This window comes from Netta rufina (genome assembly GCF_964035555.1).
Source record: "Netta rufina genome assembly, chromosome: 11".
NCBI classification, from domain to species: Eukaryota; Metazoa; Chordata; class Aves; order Anseriformes; family Anatidae; genus Netta; species Netta rufina.
The window spans coordinates 3,924,811-3,948,143 of NC_140134.1; the positions used below are offsets into that span (position 1 = coordinate 3,924,811).

The following is a 23,333-nucleotide window of genomic DNA, read 5'->3' on the forward strand; positions in this document are numbered from 1 at the left end:
ATTTTAAGTACCAACTTTATTTATACTAAGCAATATTTTTATAGGCAGCGTATTTGCCTTTTCTATTGTCTTTTTTTTTTTTTTGTCATGTTTTGAGGTATTTATTAGTTAGTGTTAGGGAAAGGCCTGTGCACCAGGAGATATTGTATAAAGAAAATTGTACTGAACAAAATATAGTAATTCCATATGCTGAAATGGTTTGGCATTTGGTCTAGACTGACACCCAGTGACCCCCTGCTTATTTACATGCACTTCCCTGACATCAAAAACACGACGAAAGATAGTTTTTATGCTTTTGAAAAACTGCTGTGCATCTATGATCAGTTAAGACTCTATGCAGAAGTCAGTGACTGGAGGTCCAAAATAGTTTTGTGGGCTGACTAGTAATACCCAAGTCAAAAACTGATTTAAAGGATACATTTATAATTGAGTTTTCACTCTCCAGGTCATTCCTCTATATGCTTGCTTAGTTTTTCTAAGCATGGGGTTGATGTTTCTAAGGCTATTGTCTTAGAAACATGACTAGAAACACAGCTCCGAATATATATACATACATAGCCAAAGTCTAAAGGAAACTTGGAACATAAGGGGCAGGGGAGGGAATTGTAAGGGATTTTGCTTTGTCTTTTACAGTTTAATTTTTCTAGGCTTCATTTTTTGAGGGCTTTGGCAGTTATGAGAATTTCAGTGCCAGCTGGCAATGGGCGAGCATTTATTTAAAGTACTTATGATAAGCACTGACTGCGTAATACTGTCAAGTGCAGCACCCAGCTTCCTAAACTGGCAAAAATTTTTGGCTGCTGTATCTATGTCAGCCTTTTATTGCTACCTATCTACCTAGTCCAGTGTGCTAATTTACTAGAGGATTATGTGTGGTTTTCAATTGTAATTATTGTTAAGATGTTTATTCGTAGCACGAGTTTTTTAAGAAAAAACAAAAATTCTTATACACTCACATGTGCTATCCTAAAGTCATATTTTAAAAATACGCATGCTGACTTTTGCCCGTCAGGTTCAATTCCAGATTGCCGCTTTTTAAACCGCCTTCATACCTTCTTCAAGATTTAATACAATAATGACATAATGGAAACAAAAAATGTGGTTTTAAATTACTTTCTGAATAGAAAATGTTCCTTACCATTGGAATGTTAAACAAAATTTTAGCAGATGCCTAATCCATGCACAGAAAATAAAGATGTGAAATTAAAAAAAAAAAAAAAAAAAGACACTTAGGTGGTACCTTTCTTACACAAATTAACTATAGATAATAGAATTATAAACATATATTAACATTTTATTATATTAACATTTAGCATTTTCAATAAATACATGTTAGTAATATATTAAGCAACAAGAGAAGTAGTGAAGTTTTACATGTTTTTTTTCTAATCTGCTAAAAAATAAATATGTGTAATAACTAATCTATTGAGAGATCAATATTAATAGAGAAAGCTAAACTACTATGCCCGTTAATCTGAATATGTACTGATAGAGTACCTCTGATGTGCTAATGCTATTTTTGGAGACCTATTTGTGTTTGGTTTTATTCCAGTTTAAGCCTCTCTGCAAAAATCTGTGAGAAGACAGTTCTGAAACGGGTTTTAAAAGAGCTTTGGAAGTTAGTCTTGAACAAAATAGAAAAACAAATCGTGCTTCCACCACTGACGGACCAAACCGTAAGTGTAACAGCTGCAGGTCACATGTATTATAAAGAATTCTAATGAACATTGTGCTTAAAGAGGTGTCTGATTAGGGGGTTCTAATACTAACCTTTTCTCCAGTGTTTGAAAGGATTTAGGTTGCTTTTCCGTAGCTAGTGAGGAAGAGCCTGCTTTGTGATAGTGCCTGCCCCACCCTGGAGCAGTTTTGACGGATTTTTTTTTAATGACTGTAGGATAAGAGAAGCAGAATCACTGACCCTGCAGCATGCTTTTGTATAAGGGTTTCTAAGTGTGATTTCTTGTGATTTTTGTAATGCACAGTAACAAGAGTGTTCCTGGCCCCTCCTAGGAATTCAGTCATTGATATTGCCACAGCTCCCATAAAGTGAGGAAGCTTCCATCCCATTCTCCAGCCCTGCCTGTACTTAAGAGCAGGAAACTGAAGCCAATTTTTAGCACTACAATTTTTTTTATTATTATTATTTTTTAATAGCAGACTTGATCGGAGGTTCTCTTTGGGGAGGACTGTATTTCAGACAAGAGGGAAATAGACTATATGTTAACAAGCAAAGTAGTGCTGCTACACCCAGGACCACTGTGGGTGATGGCTTGACATGAATATAGAATGGGGACAGCACTGAGGGGACTGGTAAAATCTGTTTCTAAGGATAGAAGGATGGAAGAAAATGGCCTGGAGCACCACCCCCTCTCCCCAGCTCCTTTCTTCTTTTCTGGTCTGGGATAATGTAAATGTTAATTCTTCCCATTTCCAATCCTGCATAGAATGAATTCACCATCTTTATGACAAGCTAATCACTAAGTTGCCATAGCGTGCCTCTGGGCAACTTTACTGTATACATCCTATGTTACCAATAAAGCTGTTAAAAACATATTTGTAAGGATCCATACGTTAAAGGCATATAACATATTAAAGATGTATGACAGGAAGTTGCTGGAGGGAAAAGGGAAAATAGAACACATTGAAATGGTGCTAAGGTAGCAATGAAATAATATGAGCTTTTAGTAATTCTAGAGTAGAGCTAATCCCATCACCATAGTAAGGACTCCATTCGCTGAGTTTATTCAGATTTATTATATTGCTGTTTTTTACTATGCATAACTAGAAACAGGTTCTCTTCTTTCAGTAGCTGTGTCAATTTTATATGTGTAAGGTTTTCCATTTGCTTTTTCAACATTTTGGTGCAAAATTTATCTGTAAAAGCATAAATAGTGCTTACATATGGCAACTGCATTTCCCATCAGGGGTTAGGAACATTTATTTGCTTTATGCAGATCAGTTGTTATGCTTTGAATCATAGAACAGTATGGTTCATAGGTAAGGGATTTGTTTTGTGTTGTTGGTTTTTTTTTTCGGTTTGGTTTGTTTTTTTGCTGCTCTTTTTAACTGGTTGTCAAGAATGATTGTAGAGGATTTAGTGATCATAAAATATGGGTTTAAATTCAGAACATGTCAGTACCCTTAAAAAAAAAATAGTTTTGACTTAACAATAGACCATTATCCAGTGTGTTAACACAACTGATTATTTCACCATAGACAATGAGTTAAGCTTTTTCAGGTTCTTCAGGGCTGTTCACTTCCCACTGTGATTATTTACATTAGCATAGCATCTGAGAGCCTTGATTATGGACAAGTATCTCTTGGACTTATTGTACAGCAACAATCCAAGCCTTAGCTTAAAAATATTAGACATAAAATTAGAAGCACAAGAAACCACTACCATCAGAATAGGCAGTATCACATATAGGAAACTGGAAGGAATCATGCTTCAGGCATTCAGCTACTTCACCCTATCAAGTAAATTAAAATATGTATCTTGTGTAATTTAAATGTTCTCTTAGCTTTGCAAAACAGTGTCCTGGGTCTGGCTGGGATGTTAACTTTTCCTGCAGCAGCCCATACAGTGCTGTGCTCTGCACTTGTAGCTAGAACAGCAGTGGTATCACACCAGCGTTGTGTCTACTGCTGAGCAGTGCTGGCACAGCATCAGGACTCTCACCTCCTAGGGGGTGAGCAAAAAAGTGAGAAGAGAAACATCACCAGGGCAGCTGACCTAAACCGACCAAAGGAATATTCCATAACATATGATGTCACACTCAGCAATAAAAGGTGGAAATAGGAAGAAGAGGGTGGGCTCTCACTGCAAAAAAATGCTGGTCCTCTTCCCAAACACCAGCTACATGCGTTGAGGTCCTGCTTCAAGGACGTAGTCAAGCATCGCTCATTTGTGTGATTATAGTCATGTGGCACGGGACGTGCAACACCTTGTGAGCCCACTGATGGCACATGCTGCTTTTTGTGGGAAGTAGAGAGTAATTTCTTTCCTCTGTGCTTCCACATAGCCTTTGTTTGTGTTTTTGTTCCTTTTTTTTTCCTTTCCCCCTCCCTATTCCCCTTTCCCTTTTTTCCCTTTTAGTTAAATTGTTTAGTTAATAATATTTCCTTAATAATAATAATATTATTATTATTAGTTTTCCCTTTAATTAATTTATCCTTATCTCAACCCGTGAGTTGTTCTTTACTTTACTTCTTCCCTCTTCATCTGGGGAGGGGGAGTGAGAGAGCAGTTGTGGGGTTCAGTTGCCTAGCACGGTAAAACCATCACAAACAGTGATTTTGGCTAATGTCTTAGTTCCTGCTAAGACACAGAAAGTAACTACACGGTATTGAGTATGTTTCCTGAATTTTCAATTTGATTACAGGGGCCTCAGATGATATTCAGTGCAGCCAAAGATCTTGGACAACTGTCAAAACTCAAGGTAATGTAGTCTAATGATATAGTCTAATGAATCTGTGAATGGCTTGCTCTAACAGAAAAACAGATGAAATATCAGTGACTGTGAGGACAGACTTCATGACTCATTCTTGTTCTTATTTACTATAATAAGCTTGAATGTGGCAGTAGCTATTCATAGGTCAGTAATGATTTTACAGTCTCATCCAAACAAAAAATAGACAGTATGCTCATATGATAAAGTAATCAAGAAGTTATCATTCCCATGTTGCACAACTAGTCCTATAAGCATTAAATATCACCAAAAATGAATTATATTTGTGTGCTGTTCTGGAACCAGTTCTGAAAAAATGCTAGGGTGGGAGTACTGGTAAATTTGTTCAGTGTATTACTGAAAATAGTTACTGAAACCTCTGCAGTATACTCATCAGCACTGCATTATTGAAGTCCATAATATAACTTCACGGAGAGCTTAGACATTTAATACTAATGTCAGTTGTTTGACAATCAGTTTTGATAATATCATTTCAGAATTGAGGAGAAATAGACAAATTTATGCTTCTATAAATACTCAGCTTGCTAGCATCATTAAAATGTTGCTTAAATCAGTTACAGGATGCTTATAGTAGAAAAAGTTCACAGGTACATAGTCACTTTATGACTATTTAACTTACGTTAAAATGTGAAAGGTTGTTTTGTTTTTTTTTTTTAAAACATGCTGCATTAACAAGTATCAGTTAAAATTTAAGGTTCATTAATAAAAAAATATTTCAGTATCATCCAATATAATTATTTGAATATAAAATTTTTCTGTAAAAGAAAGAAATAGTGATGCAGATGCTGAGTATTAAATGTTGGTTCTTTTTCCCCAGAACCTGTTGTCAAGAAACAATATAATATGTTAGAATTCTGAGATTAAATTAATCCCTATTAAACACAGGAGTTTGGGGAGCAAACTCTTCCAAGAATAGACAGGCCTCAGAACTGACTCTCTTTCATAATCAACTGCCTTCTTAACTTGCCTTGCAGGACCACATGATTCGAGAGGATGCCAGAAGTCTGAGCCTGAGGCAGTGTGCAATAATGGAAGTAGCACTAGCTACTATTAAGGTACAGCTTTACGTTTTTTTCTGTTCTGTGTTGGAATGAAGCATATAATTACATAAAACAGCAGATTCTTATATAGAGTGGTCCCTTAGAATCATTAAGATCCCTTGAATATGACAAGAAACATTTGATCCTATCTTTGTAGTGACCTGAAAGCAATAATAATAGCATAAACTAGAAAAATTGTTCAACCACTTGCAGACAGAACATGTTCAGCATTAAAGTAATGGGTGGCCAAAATCTGATTCTTGTGTTCCTTTACAGTTTAGAGTTAGTGCAGTCAGGCCAAACCCTCACTTAGCCTCTCTTTCTCCCAGAAGGAAGGAGCAGAGCCTGAAAACTTCAGTTGTTCCTAGCTGCACTCTCCTGCAAATATATATAATGTTGTTTACAGCACACCGGAAAACAAGGCCTTTTCTACCATGAATTACGGTGTATTATTTTAACTTCACTGTTCAGTTGAATTTTTCAACTTTTTGTAGTTTAGAATTCACCATCTGATTTACTGTTTTTTCTAAATAATTGGATTGATTGTCACATAAGAAAGGGAAGGAGGCAGCTACTTCAGTATTAAATTGAACATGCAAAGACAGCAACATTCGTGATGAGTCTAGTGCAACAAAATAACGTCTCAAAAAACAAGAAAGAATTATCAAACAGGGCTCCCAATTGCCATCTTTTGTATTTGGTTTAACTTCTTACATATAACATTTGGGAATTACTGCTATTGTGGAACCAGAAACAGAACAAAATGGTGAAGGACAATTGTGTCCTCCCAAACTAAACCCTGTAGACTCTTTAGTTTAACATGTCAATCTAATTGGTTTTGATCAAAGGATTCTAACCTTGATTCCAGCACTTAAACTCTTAAGAGTAATAAGGAGTTATAGATATTAATAATTTTACTAAACTAAAGCCTAAATTTAGGGGAGAAATATTAGAAACAATGAAAATTCACTCTTCAGTATTCCTGTGAGCTACGTTCATAAACTGAGCGAAACAATGCACTCTGAAAAAAAAATATTTTCAAATTGTAAGTCAGTGTCTTGGCATTATAACATGCTCCCTGTACTATGTTACGTGAAACGGCAAAATCTTTTTTTTCCAAAATAGTAAACAAATAGCCATAATCATGCAGAAATTGGTCTTACACTATTACAAAGAGAACAAAAGACAAACTTTGAGAAATAACTCAAGAAAAAAAGACTACCATGTTGCTTTAGGAATCCAGTTTGTAAGTTTAATGATCAAAACATACACTTTCTGGGTAATGCTAAGTAAGTATAGCTTGAAAGTCAAAAAATTCTGCCTACAAGAATGGTAAAAATGACATACGGTGTCTTGAAAATAACCTATTGTACAGAAGGGATTAGAAGGGAGGAACATCTCTGTACTCGCATTCTTTTCTGGTTTTGCTTTCATTAGTCAAATTTTTGATTGCAAAAATTAATTCAATGAACAACTTAAAAATAATTTGATTTATGATTTTTGTATTAGTGCTTGGGAGAGTGTAAAATGAAGGCATGATCTCTCATCTTATCCATATTATCCTTCTTTGCATGTTATAAAAAGAACCTTAGCAAATAGATAAGGGAAAATGGTGTTCTGACCTCAGTTATCTCAAACTGAGATACAATAATGATACGGTCATGTTATTTTTGTTTACATGCAAAACTTGACGTTTATAGGCAAAGGCAAAAAAATAAATAAATAAGACACAAGATTAGAGTTAGGTTTCCTTGATTTTTTTTTAAATATTTGTCGGCTTTCATGGAGCTTTTAGTCCTTTCCAGCTGCTTCTGTAGATAAGATTTTATTGGGAGACAACTAAAATACATCTCAGTAATTGCCACAATAACAGGAAATATCATTAACAGATTTTAACACCTGCTTATAAATTGATTAAAATCCTCCATGAAAGCATGAGTACACTGTTTACCCATTCATAAAATAGAGATGTCCTTGGAAAGTACAATATGAATTAATGCACTTGGAAAGATACAAATTTCACATAAGTATGCAATGATGAAAAAATAAATGTGATTTATCGGAACCTCTTAAACTGACACTGCTTACATGTGATTAAAAAAACATTAAAATTTTTCATTAGAATGTATGCTGTTTATCAACAGAACAAATGTTGTATAGCCCTTACATCACATTTTTTATTATTATTATTTAGAAGAAAACCATAAGATTCCCATGGATCATCACTAAGAACTAGGAATCAGGCTCCAGTCCTGTTCAGCACTGACAAACTTGGACAGCTTCAGCCAGATTACATAAAATCCTTTGTTTTCCTCCTATACGTACATTTCTCCCTGTAATACACAGTCACCCTCAACACAGAAAGGCGGTCAAAATTGAGATTAAACAAGATAACCAGCATGGAAACTACTGTGGAATTTATAGTCATTTCCCAAAGCAGAAACGATTTCAGGTACAGACAGTTACAAAGCAATGATAATTCAAAACTTCATGTTCTAGGATCCTCTCTTTTAAATTTCTTTTAAATTTCTAATGGCAACCTTCCTTCAGAAAGAATATTTTCTTTACTTGTACTATAAACCACGCCTTGGTTTTAGAGTTTTTAGACAGAGCAATCCCCACAACCTAAAAGAACCTTGCATGTATTATATACGTGTGTGTATTTGTATATACATACATTTTTACATAAAAATACTTGAGATCATGAAGATCAAAATTAAAATTTAATATAATTTTTACCCTCATAAATCTTAAATTTTCACCTTTGGAAAGATGCTCTGTAGGAGAGCTGATGAGAGTTATCTCAACAGCTACAATCACAAATCTAACCACACTGTCAATGTTATCTGTAAAAAAGTTTGTGTAATAATTTTATTTAAAATTATCTGTATGTAACTGGGGCATCTGTTAGATATTTTACCTTTCTCAATGTCCATATTTGATTATATTTTTAGCAATACTTCCACGCTGGAGGAAGTGGGCTGAAAAAGAACTTCCTGGAAAAGAGCCCAGACCTACAGTCCCTGAGATACGCTCTTAGTCTTTACACTCAAACTACTGATGCCTTGATAAAGAAATTTATAGACACTCAAACATCTCAAAGTAAGTCATCTATAACATGTATCAAATTATATTTTAAGTGTTTTAAATGACTGGTTACCAATCACAGTCTCTAAACACTGTGGTATTTTAGAGTTTACTGTCACAAATCTGCCTGTGTGATGTTATCCCATATCAATCTCTGTTGTCAATCGGTGGAGCTTATCTGAGGCCAATATATTTAACAGACTATCCCTTCACATGAACAATAGGTCCCACAGCTCTATATGAATATTTAGTATCAGGAATATTTACAGAAGTACTCCACACACTAACAGAGTTGCATGGGTCATATACCAGAGAGCATTTTATAATTGCAGAAACAGAAACAAATCATAACAAATTTTGGAAGCTTTAGATACTTTCAGAGATGATGGCTATTAATTAGTAACCACAGATAACTGCAAAAATCATGACATATCCCTTAAGGTTTCCTTCTGGGATTAACAAGAAATTGTGAGTAATGTGTTCTTAATGTAGTACACTAATTTTATATTACAGAACCTTTGCTTCTCCATCTAGTAGGCCATCTGTGGCTTCAAAAGCATTAGGAGGTTTCAGTAGGCTAAAATAACAGTGATTATGCTCCCTATTTTTTTTTTTTGATTTGCGTATTTCAGAATTCAGACTTAAAATCATCCTATTGAATATGTCACATCATTTTGTGCCTTCTTATCAAATCTCAACATTTTGGAGCTTTTTCAAAAGCAAACTAAGGCAAACCACATGCAAGAATGCCATATGAGGTGTATTTAGAATTTGATCACCAACACTAAAGCCATTTTTTCCTGTTCTAGAAATTTGGTGCAGTGCACCAAAAAATTGAAATGCAAAGTCCTGTCCATATGTCCTATATATACAATGCATTAGCTTTGTATTTCTGAAGAGGACTTGGTTTCTGTAAGAGAGTAAATGTTTACAGTTATTCTTTTAGGCCAAGTTTTTTTGTTTGTTTGTTTGTTTTGTTTTGTTTGTTTGTTTTTGTTTGTTTGTTTGTTTTTAAAGGAAAGTTATATCTTACCATTTTTCTTGATATAGGTCAGTCTTTTCATACTTCTATAGCAAATGCAGAAACTTTTCATATAGCTAATGTACATTACACTCCAAACTGAACAGTTTCTTCATTCTATAAACTGCCATTGTTTGCATAATAGGATACTATAGTAGATTTCTTTTGAATGCAATGGGCTTTTGTTATTTTTTTTTTTTTAAGTGGCCTATCTGCCTTTAAGTATCTTTGAGAAAAAAAAATACAATTTTTTGATCTAGAAATAATTACCCTGCTCCTCTCATGAGAATCAGGAAAGTTTTAATTGGACAGTTAAGCAGGAAATCAATTGCTTTTACCTCTGAAGTTACAGTACATTACTCAACATTATAAAAAGCATGGAACACTTGTTTTGCAGCTTGCCCCCAAGATTAAATATAAGGAATGAGTTTCTGGGCAACTTCCATATTAGACTGAGTATCTTTGTTAATAATTCATATATTAGAAGCGAGAAAATTGCCGTAAAACTCTAATATATAAAAAATAGATTCTTTTCTTCCCCCTCTCACAAATGATTAACAATATGGATTTAGGCTGAAAATTATCAATGACTAGTACATTTTGCTTTTTCTTATGCACACTTTCATTGTACCTTCAGGAGAGAAAATTATCCAGGTTGTAGCCATAAGCAGAAGTCCTTTATTACCTCTGAATGCAAACTTGAATTTTCTGATTTTTCACCATGATTTCAGCCTGAGGTCTGCGTTCATTTCTGTGCACACATTAGCATGCCTATATTTGCACATCAATATTATCAAAAGCGTAGCCACAGGGAATGAAAGTTAAGGAAAAGTGACTCAAAACTTTCCATCATCCTTTAATGCTTCATTTAAAAGAAAAAAAAAAACTCATCTATTATAACCTCCAGTCTCACAACTGTAGCTATATCATTAGCATGTAGTTAGAATGAGACTTTGTGCAAATCAGAAACTTTCTCTGAAGTATAACTGGATTTATATCTGCCCTCATACTTGTGCATATAACCAATCCATAATCAATAAAGACAGTTGGAGGTAATTAAACTGGAAGCAGTGGGAAATGAAACGTTTTAAAGAAAATAGTATATTGAATAATAACTATGTATGACTGTAGATAAAAGTTTCATTACTCTGAAAGTCATCTTTCCTTTTTATTCATTACTAATTTTTAACTTAAGAAGCTTATTTTTACTGTGATTTAACCTCCATGACTCTAATTCTGAAAATAAAAAATAAAAATCATGAGCCACCTGTACATATCACAATGAGAAATGCATAACAATTTTCAAAGCTCGTCTTTCAGGATTTTTTCTGGCAGCATAACCTGTTTCTATACACTGTTGGTAAGTTCTTTTGGTCTGAAGTGACTATTTAAAAGTTGCATTGACCTAAAGTTGTTTAATGTCAACGGTACTTATTTTTCTGAAATATATTTCTTCATATTATTCTGAAAAGAATCCTAAATTGTAGGTGAACTTAAAATATTAGAGATAAAAAGCACAACCAGTTCATCAACATTTTCACAAACAAGTTCCATGATGACAATGCAAATTGAAAATATTCCTCATTACCTTGTGGACACTGAGTTTTTCTGTAATAACTTGTGTTCATGTCTGAGATCAAGGAAATATTCTATCCTCTATTCTTTTGCATACCATCAGTCTACCTTTTATATATTACGAACACATGGCAAGATAAGCAAGATGCAAGAGGTGTGCTTTAATTACATTATCCAGTAACATGTGCAGTGCAATCTGTGATCCTTTCCTGAAGCATTTCTTGCTGTAGCGTTTTACTATCTGCCACCCAGTCCTTGACAGCTGGAGAACAATTGATTACAAGAACTCTACTGTCATTTCACTATACAAAAGCCAACTATTTTTCTAGTCCTTGCTGAACCAGCCATTAGGAGCACCATTCCCAAGTCATTCAGCAGCTTTTCCCTGCCCACTTAAAACTCTGTTTCAACAGAAACAAGACCCTTATGGACAAATGCACTTACTGGACATCTACCAACTACAAAGCAAAAGCAACTTGAATTTTAACTTGCAGACATCTTCACAGCACCAAGATGCTGTGGAAGATGGATGAAAAAACAACCACCTAAATCTCTACACAGTTCAGCTAATCTCTCAGTCAGGAAATAAATTCTTCCCAATCTTTAAATAATAACTATAGTGCAGTATCCATTAGTGCAGCTAAGCTAACACTCTCCAGTTGTGTTACTAATACAGGTTACTGTTCTTTTTTCCTTATTACTTCGTATATTTTCCACGCTGTTGATTCTCTACTTGTAATACAAAGTGTTTATTACTTAGAAGTTGTCATTGCAGAACATTCCACATCAAATCCTTGCTGTATCAGGAAAAAACATGGAATAGAGGGCTAGCACATGGGTTGTTGTGTTGCACTTTTGGCTTTCAGAATAAGGAATGATGCAACTCTAGCTAAGCCAAATTGCTGCAGTTGCCATTTGTCACTATATTCAGTTACAATGCAGAACATACAGAATTTCCTTTAGAGGCATTGATACATCAAACCAACTGAGAAAAGGGCAAGGAAGGCTAACTCTGCATTGTGATTGAGGTAAATAATAGCAAAACTAAATAAGGAATTGCAGGGCTGTACAAGCTTCTTCCATACATACAATGAGTATAGTTGTAACACAACAAAAAAGCCAGCAGGTAAACAGTCAGGCCCCTTTCTCTTTACAGGTTTTTGTCTCTTCATTTTAAAGAGTTTAAACTTAACCTAAAGCTAAAACTTGAACAGCAAGCATACCAGACAAAAGGGAGCACCTTTTTTTCTTCATAAACATACTAGCAGAAAGCAGTTATATATGTACCCACATAGAAAAGGCTACACGATATAAGGCACATATACACGCGCCATGCTTGTATATGCATATCTATAACATATTACTATGCCAACTCATTCCTTGGCAACAGGAGGAATTGCAACCTGTTGCAATGAAAATAGCATCTCTAACCCAAAATAATTATATTAGGGAATCACAAATGCCCTTTGAACATAATTATTTGAAAGAAGTCACCATCTCAAATATCCATTAATGTTTTCACATAAGATTTTAATTTGTCAAAGTGCTAATGAATTATTTTCAAAGTGCTATATATCACCAGCCAATAATTTATGCACTGATCATTTGTTGCATCCACTCAATATTCACCGTGAAATATCACTAAACTAGAAGTAAACAAAAATCAGGCTTACCTTTAATCACAGGCAAAGATTTGTTGTTGTTGTTGTTTTTCTTCCTTTTTTTTTTTTCTCCCTTTTCCATGATGAAGCTGCCACGTCTCTAATGAACAGAAGGGGAAAAATTTGCTGGATCAGTGTGAGAAGGAAGAGTTACCTTTTTCTCCTAGAAAGTTTAAGATCTACATAAAATTTTTATGTTAAGCTACTACCTATATTCATATATATGCAGAGTCAAGTTCAGTAGCAATAACCAAATATACCAAAGAACATGCTTTTTCATCATTTAATAACAGGGGTGATTATTGAACCAACTCTTTGTGGCTACACATTCCTAAAGAGCTTCCTGGAAACAAAGCACTTTCCATGGGCAATACTAATCAAGACATTCCTGATTTTCAAAATAACTACTTACTGAACTGAAAGCACCACACAAAAAACTGAGATCCCTAAGTACGTGAAAGCTAAACATCTTCTTTTCAAATACATCAGGAGACTGTACAGATCCATGCTTTAAGAGCAAATTATCATAAAGTCAGGACAAATGATGTTAACTGTTATAATCTTAATCTGATTGATTTTCCTTTCCAGAGCACTGCTACAGACTCTTAAGAATATATTCAAAAACAGACAAGTGTTTGAATACATAAATGACAATGCTGAACAAAACAAGATAGTTTTTGAATGACTAATGATGTTTCAAGCTTTTTTAAAAAAAAAAAAAAAACGTATAATAATTTGCCATTTTAAAGGGTTATAGTGATGAATGCCATAAATTCAATCCTCATTCAATGTTGTGGAAACAAATCTGCAATCACACTGTGGAAATGAAAGGTAATAGAAAAAAAAATATTAGCATCATGTATTACACAGTACAGATATCAAGACTAGCTAAGTGACAATTTCTGTCAAATACTATCATATGGAGCATCTGTATTTCTGCCTGTCACAGGAGAGAACAGTTTCTCTTCTCAAACTACATCACCACTGCTATCCCAAATCTGCCACACACTTTCAGATTGTTTGGAAATTAAATACTGCTGAGATTCTGATCATCATGGATTTTAACATTTGTATTAATATGATAGTAAGGAGGGAGATAACTGTTTATCCCTTAGTATAAAAAAGAAAAAAAGAATTTTATTTCCAGAAAAATGAGCAAAACATGCCAGCGATTGAGCTACTTCAACTCAACCCACAAATATAAAACTAGTAGAGCAGCATGCCCTTTTGCAAATAAATTATTGACATTGTTTTCTAGGAAAACTTTTACAATTTTACACACCATAAATTAGGAACTGCTAAAGAAAGTTACACGTCTCTGAAGCTCACATTTAGTATTAACCTGAAGGTGTCCAGGTGACTCAGCAGTGCCATACAAGACCCTGTTGAACCTGTTACAAACACATTCTTCTGGTGTTAGTGCTGCCAGAAGCCATTTCCTGGAGCAGGCAGCTTTCAGAATCTCTAAAATTGGGATGTTGATATAGAACCCAGATCAAAAAAATTGACAGCAGTTTGGTGAAGAAGTGTGCATTTCAAGGCCTGAGTGACTGCTATTGTACATTTTATATGGTCATTGATACCTCCACAAGTGCATTTAAAACACAACCAAGTAAGAATCTTATAGTGTCAATACACAATTAACAAAAAGATCCCCTGATGTTCAGATCACTGATTAATTCTGTTTCCTTTGAACTTTTGTCCACTGGAACTTGTCACTTTTAGATCGGGCACCACTAGCTCTTAATGTAAATGTGATTTGAGTTGTGTTTTTTTTTTCCTCCTTGCTTCTTCTACATATGACTGCAGGATAACATATCTGCATAAATTCAGACTACAAAATATGGATCATTTTCATCATCTTTTGCCACCAAACAAATTGTCTGTACATAGTATACTTTTGCAAAGTATTAATCAGTTGTTATATTGCAGTAAACTGCCAAGCCTGAGCTACAAAACCCTGCTCAACACACCATGGCTTGCTAACAGCTACACAGCAGCCAGCAAGCCAACAGAATGTATCATCAAGAAAAGCTCCTAGGTTTCTGCAAAAGACCATGTATTTACACATGATATACTTACAGAATATGTCAACCTACATCAACTTTACATAAAAAAAGAAAAAGGTCAAATTACAATTCAGGCAGGACAAGCTAATTTTAACTAAACTTGAGCTAAAGTCAAGCACAGTTACACAATCTAGACAAAATCATAAAAGCATAAAGACAAATTTTTACTGTATTTCATAAGAGAAGGAACAGACTCAAAACACTGGTAGAACTACATCCCTGTTTATTGGACAAACTTTTCTAATCTGTGGCATATTTGACTTACTGTTACTTGAAGTTCAGACCAGTCCAGGCAATGCTTCTCAAAATTAGTTCCTAAAAAAAATAAATATAATAATATTTCAGCCTGACAGTCAACTTTTTGTTGAGTTAAGTCATACCTCCACCTTTTAAGGCTACTGAAGCAGGTTAACATCTGTGGTTTAGTTTAGCAACTAATGTCTTAAATCATTATTAATTTTGTAAACTACAGTCAGTGTAGTGAATGTTTGTATTTGATTAGCATCATCTGTAATTACATTTAGATGAATATGGTTTAAGTTTTAGCAAACTACATTAAAAAAAATAAAACCACTTCAAACATTGGTGTCCTGAATTCGCTTCCATTTATTACTACTAGTACTTTCTTCAAAGTAAACGCCACTCTTGCATCTAAAACAGTTACGCATCAGAAATAGCCAGAAAAATATTTTTAATGTATTTTCAGCAAGTTATGTTTTTATAAACTTCATTAGAGAATGCTAGTGTTATTTTAAAGCTCTATGACATAGCAAACTGTGAAGGACTGCATTATATTTTTTAGCTTGACTTTAAAGAGTTTGTATCGCTTAAGCAGAAAAAGCAATACTCATCTAGCAACATGAAGCTCATACTACATTCCCTACCCGTGTATTTAAATGCCTTCAGAAAAAAAGTATTCTTTCACAGCAACTAATCTTTATTGGGTTTCTTTGTTCTCATGCTAGACAATTGAAAGCTGAAAAGGGAGGAACCACCCAAGAACAAGAAAAGATGATAAGTAGAATGAAAAATATTTTTTATCTAATTATAATGAACAACTATAATTCCTCTTGTAAAGGCACCAAAACTGGGAAGGAAATTACACGCTCAAAAATTAAGGGAAATTATTTTCAAATACCAAGCCAAAATTCAACATTTCAACATTCTTTCCCTGGCCTTATGCTTTTCTGTAATGGAGTAAGCCAACTTCTGCAATATGCTGGGAGAAAAAACAGTGTTCCCTGGTTGCCTTCCTCCTCTCTATCATGTGTGCAAAAGTCATTTAACTTCCAACATGCAGCACTTAATAATTGATCTTTAATTTAATCTCCATATTACAGAATAATATTAAAACATACACTATAGACTTTTCTCTAAATTATAGAGCCTCAGGATCCTGTAAAAATAAAAGATTAGGGTGACTATTAAAGTTAAGTTCTCTAAGAAATTAGCAGAAGAACCCCAGGAAAACAGATGTACTTTATTGGCATTATTAATCAGAAGATGCTAAATCTGAATGTCTGAAATAAAATATTGATTTCATAACTTATGTGATTTCTGGAGCACTAAGCTCTGTGAAAGCTTGAAGATATGTCCAACTATTTCATCCTTATGTCTTGTACAGACAATAACGTGAAAACCTCAATATGGTATTTAAATAAGTGGTCAGATTTATGCTGAACAGGCTAGCCAGCTAATGGGACAGGATAGGGTTACCACTTAGCAATGTTGCCAGTTCAGCTGTTCTTATTGCCTGGCTTACAGTGCTTAGTGAGCTTTTCTGTCCCAGGTACTAAAATCATGTCATGCATGACAACTAGCGTACAGGTAGTTGGTTTTATTTTAAACCAGATTTCTAATTCTCAGAGAAGTAGAGAAGGCCTTGAATCCTAAAATTCAGAGTAAAATAATAATAACAATAATGTAAATCAACATTCATTTAGGAACTTTTAATACATCTATAAAGACGGTTTCAGAGCCTAGCTTATTGCCTTTGACCACTCTGAGGCAAAAATACTGCAAAAAGTAACCACTTGAACAACTTTATAAGAGCCCAGATGGGAGGAGAAACATGTCAGGAAGCCAAAAAGCTCCAGGAAATCTTTAAAAGATCATCTAGCCCTGGAACTGTAAAAATATAAAAAACCTAGACACTAAAAGGAGGCAGTGTAGACATACAGAGAAAGCGTTGATCAAATAAAGTAAAGGGAAAGGCTGAAAAATCTGTGTAAGAATCAATCACTTCCATATGGGAAGCAAGTTAGGGAAATCAGAGAGCCAGAATGCTCAAGTAGAGCAGAGAGGGGCAAAGTGAATATCTTAAGTTGAGTATATAATTATGTCAACTGGATGAAGAGAAATAACAAATACCAACATGGTAATATGAATCTGAGAAATGAGAGAATTATGAAATTCTTAGAAAAAGTCAAATCCAATATTTATTTTTTTTTAAATATGTGCTGATTGCTTCAATACCAAATGCATTAGCATTTGAGGTCACATAGGTGTTTGGTGAATGTCAGATTCCTTTCCTATTTAATGAACTACGTTTATATGGTAAAATTCTTAATTGACATTTACCTTCTCAACCTAGGGGTCATTTCAGTCCTTCAGTAGGTGTGAGGAGCCATGAATGTATGGATAACTGGACTATAAGTCTGTGAAGAAAAAAATGTAGTAAATTCAATTACAGGACTTCTGACAATAGATTCTTGAATGTTCAGTAAATTCTGACATTCAATGCATTCCTAGCAAAGCAAATGATAGATTGTTATGTTATAATAACTGCAGATAGTATAAAAGCATTTCAAGCAATAATATTCTGTTTTCAAACACCTAGTAGACACTGACCAGTAGACACTGATCTTTTTTGGACACTGCAGATTGCTTATTAGATTCAAGCTTCCAGAAAATAAATCAATTCGCTCCATGGAGATACATAACTTCTCACATTAGGAAGGGTACATTTCAGAGTTCTGTGGAACCTGAGCTGGGAAAGACCATGAATGTAGATCTATGGTTTTGGATATCCAGCTGCTGTTTTTGGTGACAAAGTCCAACTCATTTTCTACTGAATTGTGCCTGAATTTTGAAAAAGACAGTTTTGACTGTATTTCCTTGTCTCGTATCTCTACTGTCTCTTATACACACACTCTGACAAGTTATCACATACCTAAAGCTGAACAGATCTATCAGCTGGACACTGGGTAGAGGAAAAAGACAGAAATACACCTTGTTAACTGCTGAGATTTCTTTTTTAAATAAAAAGGTCACCTTTCTCCTGATAAGTCCTATGACCTTTGTCAATGCAATTTAGATTTGGGAAAAGGCTCATAGAGACAACAAAAGGCATAAGAATCAACTGCATGTAGTTCTCCTGAACATTCTGCAAAAACATGAGCTTTGCTTTTACAATATGACTGTAGGGTTAGAATTGTTCCTGCAAGCACCACTAAACAAGAATTGACACTGCACAGACCACAAACGCTTTAGCATTTAATGCTTCTGGAGTTTAACCGTAAAAGAGTAATTAAATAAATAAAAAGAAAAAAATAATTTGATCTGTTGTTAATGAAAACTTTAATTGTTAATAGATGAAACAAGAAAGATATGTGCCTAGTTGAAGAACAATGAAAGCATTCTATTATTTCCTCTCATTTGCTACCCTGATGACTCTGAACTGTAAAAAGAATCCTCGTTTTGCAAGCATGCCTTTAGATTCTCTCTCTCCGTGTCTGAGACACACACAATTTGCTCCTGTCTTTTATCTTCATGTTGTGAAAAACAGACAGTCAAAGTCTCCTCCAGATTTAAGAATTTTTCATGAAACTACCATCATCAAGATATAATGAATATAGAAGGATCTTGAGGCTTGAAGCAGTTTCAAAACAAAACATTGCTATCATAAGATAGAACGTAAGATAGTTGATGTTCCATATCATGAAACGTGTTAAATCTAGAATTGTGCTATTACTTTTAAAGTCTGTACCATAGGTGCAGAATTGAAAGAAAAGGCTTGCATGACTGAGTGCAGGGACAGCTTTTCTCTTTGGGTTCAGTACTATCTAGTTGTTTAATTATTTTTTTTTTTTACACCAAATTGTTTTTCACAGCTCAGTTTTCATGGCTCAGTTTCACTTTTATAGCTACCAAATTTTGCCATATTGAACTGTAAATAAAGAGATACCAAGCTTGATGACAGCATTTTTCTAAATAAAGTAACAGATAAAAAGTAACTTTGTGAACAGGTAGGTCAGACAATACTTTTTTAGACATGGCACTTATCTTCTATAAATACTTGATTATGGGAATTTCCTTTATTATGTAAACTTTTATGTTCATGTTAGAATATCTCAAATACTAAGTATAATTTTATGCAAACGGTGCAGACTTTGGACATAGCTATTTCAGTGTTATTTCCAGTAATTACGTACACCAATTGTTATCCTGAATACTCAAAGCACAGCAGGTGGAGATTCAGAGTCAAGACCTGTGAACAGTCTGAATGTTAGCTCAGTGTCTCAGATGTGTTTTGCCAATCTTGTTGAGAGGTCCATGCTGCATACCAATGCTCCTAGTAACTACTACAACAAGCTATTCTCTCTATTTTTTTTTTTCCAAAAATTTATGAAAACATCTCAATTGCCATGCCCCAGCTTTCAGGTCAGTATGGATGGTATACACCAGAGGCACTAGTCTTATTATTTGAAGTCTCAAATTCTTTTCTTACACTTTTTTTTCCCTAAACTGTTCCTCTACCATAAGCCAATGACACTGTTGTCAAAGTAAGGATATCAAATATGCAAATTGATTTTAAATGTACTTGCTGTTACTGCTCTTCCAGCATTCACTGTGGATTGTGATGGTTACATCTGCCACACACAAACTCTCCAGTATGCTTCTTACAGCCCAATATGTCTCTCACCATTTTCTTGTACAGTGGAGGGACAGAGCATGCAAAGAACTTGTTTGTATTCACAAAACAGAATTATGATCAGTAGAGTGTAAATCAGATTAGTATTCTTCAATCAGATTAACATTCTCTACAGTAATCTAACACCGTTCACTGTAGCCAATATGACTGTTTTGACTTGGAAATATTTGACTCCAAAATGGCTCTTTTCTGTCAAGATCATTAGGACTATAATCATTATCACATTCATGACATTCCAGGTGCTAAATGAGGAAGAAATCAAATCCTGAATGCTTTAAACTTTTGGTCCACTGAGGAGAAACCATTTTAGGATGGAGGAAGTATTTTTTCTCTCTTAGATCTTTGTTTGTAACAGAGCGACCACAGTCTAAATGTAGGTGATCACTTAGAGACCCCCTGGGAGAGGATGCCGTCTTTTGCTTCATATAAATTAGCTAGTAAATAAAATCTAAAGCATAGTTTAGAGTTGGAGCAGTAGTACACAAGCAAACATAAGGATTTCCAACAAACAGATTAATTTGTACATTTGTTAAATTTCTAATGAGTTAAGTTACAGTACTAAAGGAAGAAAAGTGCAATCTTCTGCGGTACAGGGCTAGATATTTTTTGTCCATTAAATTGACTTGCTTGTAGGCGAAAATGACCTTTCCATAGCATACTCAGGATCACTAATTAACGCTATGACTTTACAGGGAGTGGTAGCAAGAAAGAAAATAAAACAGCAGAGACAGATCTGAGATTTTAGAATGAAGTATAGCTCTTGAACATTAACAAAAAATGATATAAGCAAATACTGGATGTTCTAGAATTGTACCGTCAGTGTGTTCAGCAGGTCAGTGAGAGAAAGGGAGAAACCAAATGCAAGATGGATGTGCTGGTAAACTGAAGGAAACAATTGTAGAATCCACTAGAAGGTGTCTTTACCAGCTAAGATGTTCTGCTGAAGGAGTTTTCCTCAGCAGTAGTGTCATTTTAATATCAGCTGTTTTCGGTATAAATCTGCACAACATTTTACACAGGTTTCCTTACAACCATATCAAACAGCACTATACACACAGCACTAATCCCACTATGTGTTTGTGGTATTGCTTACAGTGCTGTTGTGAATTACAGACTGCTACAAAAAGAAAAGAAATAAGATCAGTTAGGAGACCTTTGCAAGGAAATACTTTGTGCAGTTAAAAAAATAAATAAATAAAATAGGAGTTTGAGGAACAGAATAAGACCTCTCTCAAATTAACAGGTTTTGTCTCCGTAACATCTAAGGAGTCATTATTAGAGGTTAACATCCTGCTATGTTTCAGCCATAATAGAAATGTTAATCATTTTCTTTTAACACATTCCTGATTTCTCCAAATGGGGTTTTGCTTTTTGGTTTTTAAGCTAGAGGCTAAATGAAGTAATTGACACTCACTGATATTTTCAGTGATACTCAGGATGAGCCTGACTCAAGTTACATTATTAGTATTATATTATATTATATTATATATTATATTATTATTATAATATACTCAAGTACATTATTATTATTATTGAGTGGGAAAGTGTTTGATAAATTCACATACTTCCTCTTTGTATGTTTGGTTAATCCTATCCATTCAAAGTTCCCAAGCTTTAACGTATGTTGCAAACTCACAGTTCTCTTCTCCTGCCCAGCTTGGCAACAACAGCTTTTTAATCAGAAGAACAAAAAAATGTTTTACAGGTACAGTATGATTAACTCAGACTTTACAGCTGATGATGGCTACATATGCTATCAAAAGTGTCGTACATAAAAAAGTCCAACACCAAAAAAGGGAACCTGTTAAGGTTGAACTGTGTGCAGCATGTAACAATATAAAAATATGGCATTTCACAACATGATACAAGACAATGGTCAAGAAGCTCTAGTCTCTATTCTCTCTGATTTCTTTTACAGCGTCAGATAACTGCTGAATGACCTATATATAGGTCATAAATATATATGTATGTATATACTATTGTAGTACCAGCATTAATATACTGCCTTCTGAATTTTAGATCCCAAAAAAAAAAATAAAAAGATATTTTCTTCATTACTTCAAGTTAATGAATCCAAATAACTATAAGGGAAGATGTTGGCAGGTTTCACATAAGTCTGCAAGCTGGGTTAAATGTAAACTAATTAAAAACACCACATTGTGTATAATGAAAATGATGACTTCATTTGAAAGAAGTCATCTTGTTTTTCTGGACAGAATAATTTTATAAAAGCATTTTGAACTCCAAATATATATATATTTTTTTTTTTAACAGAGAAATAAAGTTTCATTCAGGAAAAAGAAACTATATTATACTATGCTACACACAAATACAAGCTCTGAAGATACTATGGTTGCAAGAGAAAAGAAAAAGAAATATCTGTAACTACATCGCCTAGACAAATGAGAATCTCCTTCTACTTCCTAAACAAAGGCTAATTCTACTAGACAGTCAGATAAATACATTGCATTACTCTTCTAAAAAAAATGGCAGTTCTACTCTTTTTTTTTCTTTTTTTTTTTTTTTTTTTTTTTAGGTTTTCTAACCCATGTAATTCCTGTCTTTTTATGCATGTTCATAAGAACAATGTATAGGTTAATTATTCTGAACAAGATATAGAGTGATTCAGCAATGTAATCAGAGGCTCAGTACAGTACAGCTTTCTTTGCAGAATTATCCAATACAACATGAAGTTTAAGTTTTCAGTTACCACTGAAACTAAACTTCTTGCCATTAGAAACCTGACGTGTAACACTATTTACACACTGAAAGAGGTCCAAACCATCTGATTGATACTGGAATACATCTAGCAGTAAAATTTGTACACGTACCCTGCACTTCAGAAATAGCAGCTATAACCAGATTAAGACACTAGATTGTGTGTTTTTACCAAAACACTGGTGACTATGATCATTTTCCTCACTACATTTATACATGACACCCTATTTCATTGTACCCCTCCCTTAATTCCTGAACGGGCTGCCAGAGAACTTCTAAAGGAATATTTGCTTCTCTTCACATGAAGATTAAGGGGAACCCATGCACAGGGAATTTATGTGCAAATAGAAAGATGGTAGAATCTTTCCTCTGTAAGCCCAAATAAATGATTGCCAGTTATACAGGGGTAATAATTTGCTTTACTATAAATTCATGGAGATTAGAATGGAAAGTAAATGCACAGGCCACAGAGTTAAAATTCACAGCCACCCAATTAAAGAACAAGCAAACATATCCAGGTTTGTTTATATAGTAGTATTATAATCCGACATATTAATGGACCTTTGAATACATACTGAGAGTTACTTTCAGAGAACCATTATGTGCAAATTGGCTTAGAAACATAGAAACTTTTTTTTTTTTTAAGCCTCTGTCAGTGCAGAACTTTAGGAGTTTGTTTATAGACTTAACACAAGCTTCCTCCCATCAAGGGATTCATCAATAGCAATAAACAAATAACTTCCCAAGGTTTTGGGGTGTG

The 23,333-nt window shown here is 34.3% G+C and overlaps 1 protein-coding gene across 1 annotated transcript in view; it reads left to right on the top strand.

Annotated features, from left to right (window-relative positions):
* The window catches only part of UNC13C (unc-13 homolog C), a 163,993-nt gene that overhangs the window by 134,962 nt on the left and 5,698 nt on the right, over positions 1–23,333 (top strand). The window contains exons 25-28 of the mRNA XM_084293339.1: positions 1,553–1,676; positions 4,383–4,439; positions 5,444–5,524; positions 8,464–8,611. Of these exons, the coding sequence (XP_084149465.1) occupies positions 1,553–1,676; positions 4,383–4,439; positions 5,444–5,524; positions 8,464–8,611 (410 nt within the window). The remainder of the gene's footprint in view (positions 1–1,552; positions 1,677–4,382; positions 4,440–5,443; positions 5,525–8,463; positions 8,612–23,333) is intronic.